Below are 5,901 nucleotides of genomic sequence, written 5' to 3' on the forward strand. Positions count from 1 at the left end.
AACAAATATTTGATCAAAGTCCAGCCTTTGGTTGCTGCATCCTTCACCCACGACGTAATCGATCATCGGCATAGCCTGAGATTGAGTCGTCTCAACCTCAGAATCAATTTGATCAAAGTATTCCATCCCTCGGTTGCATCCACCCACACCTAAACCTAAACCTAAACCTAAAGAAGAAGCATCGTTGTTGTTGTTGTTCTCCTTCTCCACCACGTCGTCCACTGGTACGTGTTGATCATCTCTTTGCAACTCCTCCTTGAGATCGTGTAACATCCTCTTCATGGAATCAATCGCCTCAGCCAGTTCCTCCGCATTCTCCGACTTGGCGAGACTCTCGTCTTCCCACCAAAACCCTAGATTTTCATCATCGACATCCCGAGTCGGAGTCGGAGTCTCATCAGCGAGGAAAGCAGCGACAACGCTATCCACGGAGGAATGTCCAAAAGAGTAAAAAGAGTTGTGGGAATTAGCAGAAACAGGAGTAGTTATGATTGCGATTTGAGCGCCGGAGAGAAGACAGAGCTCCGACGCTTTGCTGAAAAGGCCCTTCCTACGTTTCGAGAATGTAACAGCTCGTGGTTCTTTCCCCTCAATCTTCTTCTCCGTGTCTATTTTCCTCTTCAAGCCCCCCATTGTTATTGATCGATGTTTGTTTTCGAGAGACGATCGAGTTACAAACCAGAGAGAGAGACGATCAATTTACAAACTGAGTTTAGGGTTTTCTCGTCTTTTTTGCGTGTTGTGACTGTTGTGTTGAGAAACAATGTATACTCTATAGTAGTATTTATAGAGAGAATTTATTAGCCTCAACTCTCCTTTTTCCTTTTCTTGAACGCTAAAAAAATCACCTGAACTCCTTTTCCTTTTCCTTTTTGGAAACATTAAGCGTTTAATTACTTAATTGTTTACTTTTTTAAAAAAGATAAGTAAATTAGGTTTTAGTAAAAACGTCTGTCGCACTATGCTAACCAATCGTAGTATTTGTTTGATGCTAAGCTTCTCAACGTTGGACTTTTGTTGTCACATAGAAAACTTGGTGAAACCAAATCAAACATTTCTTCTTTCTTGCATGTAAAGATAAGCATTTATATTGAATCCATGTAGCTTAAAACTTACAAGTAAAGAAATTAAAACAATCAACTATGCTATTGACTTGGGCCAATGATGATCTGATCATATTTCTTAGTCTTACAGAATCACCAAGTTGGAGACCAGCAAGAAAATCCTCGTCTTGGACCGAGATAGCAGCATCTGGGGAAACATGAGCAGGAGGTTCTGTTCCTGTGAGAGAGAGCCACACTACAGCAGGAGAAACAACATTTCCATAACCATCTTTCTTTGGTGAAACTTTCATCACACAGGGGCCGGGTTTTAAGGTACCAGTTCTCAGTTTTGGTCCTCCTAAATCCATATGAACGCGACATGGCATCTCTAGCATCTGAGAAGCTCCTCTAAACCTTTTGATGATCTCACCCCAGATGCTCGGATCTCCATGTGCACAGTTTATACGTATAATGGAAGTGCCAGCTTTAACAATATCAGTTATAAACGTTTCACTCAAAGTTGCTTCTTCACCAACAGTTACCATGATATGAGTCCTTCTTCCCTCACGAACTTTACCCAGTAATGACGCTTTGTGTGATGATACCTTCCCTTTATCATTCTTCTTAGTACTTTTGCTCTTGGGAAATGCATTATCCTAAGACTCTGTCACAGCCTTGTGGTCGTTGTATGAAGAGTTGTTCATCAACAGACTAATAGAGGCGTTAAGGCTGGAAAGAACATCCAGGTTGTTGTTGTCTAAACTTGACAGACCAAGAGATTCTAGATGGCTGTTGAGCTGCTCAATGTCCAGCGACCTCAGAGCCATATAGTGAACTAAGTTTGTTGCACATTCCAGATATTTCCTGCAACAGATGGTATTAGGAAGTTAGGCAATGGCAAAGCCAAAGCAATGCAGATGGATATGCAAGACTATACAAAATATGGTTAAAAAGTTTATAAATGTAGACCTGTCACATAAATGAATTTGAGAAGCATTCCACTTCTCTGCTACTAGTAGATGTGACCGGAGAGCATTCAGTTTATTGATAACACTAGCCACATTATTGTCCCCATTGCTTCCTGAGAGGTGTGCTTCTGACTCGAGATGAGGAAGCTCAACCTTAGACTCTGGAAAGTCAAAACTCAAGGTACATTCTGTGGAGGCATTATAACCAAAGGTAGCTTCCAATCTGCTGCAACTTCGAGCTTCGCCTTTCCCGCGGGATGAGTCAAAAGCTAAGGTTCTCGGAACACGAAATTTCATCTGGTCAAGAGATAATGAACTAGTAGTAGTCCTATGCTGGTTGTTCATGAGAGACCTGGTGGAGAAGCAAAGGATCTTGCCTCTCAACAAGTGGCTTGAATCGATTCCCACCATATCAACTAATTGGATCACCTGAGAAAAAAAACCCAAAAAGACCCTCTATGAGAAGAAACAATAACGTAACAAGACTTGCATCTTCATCTCTATATAAAAAACATAGAAGCAAACAGACCAAAAGGAAAACAGAGAAATAGAAACCCTAACAGTTTTTTCTATATCAATTAAATAGGAATTTTAAACAAAAAGGAAACGTTCTTAATACGTACCAGAAAACAATTAACACAACCCATAAGGTCCCAACAATAATGAAAAACTAGAGGAGACAAAGACATATACAGACATATGTGTACTCACATTGTTGTTAGGTAATGTGTAGGGATTTGTGAGTGAAGTAGCAGAACTCGTATACAACAAAGCCATCTGTTCTCATGAGTGAACATCTAAAAGCTACAATATATTTAATAGGTTGACACAGAATCAGACATATATACAGTAGATATTAAAATTAACCTAGGCATAACCACTGAGACAAGAAACGAAAAAAAAAAAAAAACCACACACAAATCAAGTTCGTGAACAACAAATCAAAATTCAGGAAAAACAAATCATGGATATGTGTTTATTCAGAATCATATATAAGCAAATATGTTGGAATTGGGACAATTTCTCAACAAAAATATAAAACAAAATCCGCCGAAATTCTTATATCGAGAGGACAAGAAAGAACACGAGTGCAAGAGAAAAATACCTTTAACATTTAGTTTCTCAGTCACCAATAGTCACCACAAGAGCAAACACCAAACCGGAACATATGAAATCTATTGGTGTCTCTGATGATGATCTCACGAGAAGTTATCTGTGAGATGAGCTTTGCTGCAACATGACAATCTCCACAAATCCTAAGATTCTTCGTTATTCTTATGGCGTTATTACTGTCTTCTTCCACTGTGTTCATTAGAGCAAACACAATGGCTAATTTCTCACTGTGAACAGCTAAATGCGTCTCTTTATCTTCTTCCTCTACGTCGTGAAGTGCTGATTCTGAATCAGGAACATAACCTAACTCTTTCATTTTCTTGACAAGAACATCCAGCTCTCTGTATATCTCATTGGACTGTGGGTGAGTCCTGTCGCCTACTAAGAATGTATGAATTTCTCCATTGACCTCAACATTGCTTGATCCGGGATTTTTCTTTAACCCTTTTCTCTTCATTATATCTCTGATGTTTGTCACTTCTTCCCATCTTCCAGCCTTTGCGTATATGTTAGAAAGCAATACGTAGTAACCCGATTGCTCTGGTGCTAACTGGAAAAGTTTATCAGCTGCTAGTAGACCGATGTCTGTATCAGAATGCACCCTGCAAGCTCCTAATAACGCTCCCCAAACTCTCTCGTTTGGTTCTATTGACATTTCTTGTATAAATTTGTAAGCTTCTTTCACTTTCCCAGCTCGGCCAAGAAGATCCACCATACAAGCCAAATGCTCTAACCTAGGAGTGATCTTGTAATGATCTGTCATGAGTTTGAAATAACTCCGACCTTCTTCTAGTAATCCTGCGTGGCTACAAGCAGCGAGCGTTGTGACAAATGCAATTGAATCAGGGACGAGACCTGAATCTTGCATTTTCGAAAACAATGCCACTGCGTCACAGCCTCTTCCGCTGAATCCATAAGCTGAAATCATAGCTGTCCAAGACACAACATCACGTGACTTCATGTTCTCAAACACATCTCTCGCTCTGTCTAAACATCCGCATTTCGCATACATATCGATCAGTGCGTTCTCTAACAACAGATTCGGTACTAGCTTCTTCCTCTCAATGTATTCATGAATTTTCTTACCAAGAGACAGAGCAGATGTATCTCCACAAGCAGGTAGAACACTTGTGATTGAGACTGCATCAGGTTCGAACCCATCAGCCTCCATTCGGGAATACAACTCCACAGCTTCAACAGGCATCGCGTTTTTCATATACACACCGATCATCACATTCCACGAAACCAAACTCTTTTTCCCCATTTTGAAAAACATATCTTTAACATATATAACGTTTTCAGGAGTTGTATTGCTCACTGCAGCTAACAGACTAGCCATCGTGCCAGCATCATGGCTTATCTTCACAGACTCCATTTCCTTACAAACTTGCAAAGCATCATCAAATCTCTGATTTTGCGCATAACCAGCAACTAACGAGTTCCAAGAGACCACATCTCTTCTTGACATCTCATCAAGTACAAGCCTTGCTTCAGATAAAAATCCACACTTTCCATACATAGAAACTAAACCATTCCCAACAAACAAAGTCGAAGAGAGCCCAACTCTTGTAGCGGACCCATGAATCTTTTTCCCAATGACAATATTCCCAGAGCAAGAACACGCCTTTAGAACACACGGGAAAGTGTAATGATCAGGTTTAACATTACATCCACACATCTTCCCAAACACTTGAATACCTTCACGGTAAAACCCATTATTCACATAGCTTCTGATCATAACATTAATGATAATTACGTTTCTCTCAGGAATTTCCTCGAACACCTTGCGTGCTGAAGCCACATCTTTTAAAGTTGCATAAGCTCTCATAAGTTTAACACCCAAAGACGAATTGTAGCGTAAATCTTCCAGAATGATTCTTGAGTGGACTGTTCTAAGTGTTCTGAGATCTGGGTAATTGTCAAGTACCTGACCAAGCACGAAAGCTGTCTCCTGTGGTGAATCCTGATCGAGTTCCAATTTGGGTAGGGAAGAAGATACTTTTCGTGATTGAAATTTTCTGAATTTGGGAAAATGGAGAAGACGGAGATCGACATTGATGCGTTTCATGAGCTTTGAATTCGAACCTCATCACTATCAATGATAACGTTATAACAATAGTAACGTTAAGTTCGGTAACGATGTGTGTAAGCCGGTTCTAGAGGTTAAACCATCAAATATAGTTAAACCGGATCAGACCGGTCTCACATGGCCAATTGGGTTTTAACTTTTAAAATTTGATGTTTTAACAACGAAAATTTACAGTATATGACTATGAGTCGTTAAAACTTGATTTAGATAAAGTCATCTTCGAGCTTTGTAATCAGTCACAAGGTTCATAGTTTGTTAATTGTTAATTTGTTATATGTTTCATTTTATATTGTTTTACTTTAAGATATACATGGTCTTTTAATTTAAATCTAAGACTTTTGTTGCCTAGATAGAATTATTGTCTCTCTTCTTGGTACTTATTGAAATCAAAGATTCAATCAATCATTAACAACTATTTTTAATAATTTTATTTAACTAGTTTTACTTTTTCTAGAGATATCAAATGTTCTATGCAAAAAAAAAACCAAAAAAATCTTTTGAATATCACGGATAAGGTTAAACCCCAAAACTCGTGCTTATTATAAAGATTTAAAGAAGAATCTTGATATTTAATTTTCTATATAATATTCAAAATTATTTTCTATGAAGTTTTGCTGGAAACCAACTTACTTGTTTTGATCACGAACCGGTTGGTGTTGTTATTTATAGGCAAGTTTGGGAACATATA

At 38.7% G+C, this 5,901-nt stretch overlaps 2 protein-coding genes across 3 annotated transcripts; both read right to left on the reverse strand.

Annotated features, from left to right (window-relative positions):
- Positions 1 to 1,037: 1,037 nt before the first annotated feature.
- On the reverse strand, positions 1,038 to 2,824 carry LOC109125267 (plastidial pyruvate kinase 4, chloroplastic-like). The gene is made up of 3 exons (XM_087510395.1): positions 2,723 to 2,824; positions 2,013 to 2,440; positions 1,038 to 1,907 (listed from the first exon to the last, which is right to left on the reverse strand). Exons 1-3 carry the CDS (start codon positions 2,786 to 2,788, stop codon positions 1,700 to 1,702), a joined length of 702 nt encoding a protein of 233 aa, XP_087366521.1. The 5' UTR covers positions 2,789 to 2,824; the 3' UTR covers positions 1,038 to 1,699.
- LOC104780680 (putative pentatricopeptide repeat-containing protein At3g49142) lies at positions 1,038 to 5,276 on the reverse strand. Of its 2 annotated transcripts, XM_087510394.1 has the most exons (4): positions 3,117 to 5,271; positions 2,723 to 2,815; positions 2,013 to 2,440; positions 1,038 to 1,907 (listed from the first exon to the last, which is right to left on the reverse strand). In XM_087510394.1, the coding sequence occupies exon 1, from the start codon at positions 5,190 to 5,192 to the stop codon at positions 3,138 to 3,140; it is 2,055 nt and encodes a 684-aa protein (XP_087366520.1). In that variant the 5' UTR covers positions 5,193 to 5,271; the 3' UTR covers positions 1,038 to 1,907; positions 2,013 to 2,440; positions 2,723 to 2,815; positions 3,117 to 3,137. The 2 variants fall into 2 exon arrangements, with proteins under 2 accessions (XP_087366520.1, XP_019100217.2); XM_019244672.2 differs by lacking the exon at positions 2,723 to 2,815 and having other exon boundaries at positions 3,117 to 5,276.
- Positions 5,277 to 5,901: the final 625 nt, after the last annotated feature.

The sequence above is a fragment of the Camelina sativa genome, chromosome 4 (assembly GCF_030686135.1).
Source record: "Camelina sativa cultivar CO46 ecotype springtype chromosome 4, ASM3068613v1".
NCBI lineage: Eukaryota > Viridiplantae > Streptophyta > Magnoliopsida > Brassicales > Brassicaceae > Camelina > Camelina sativa.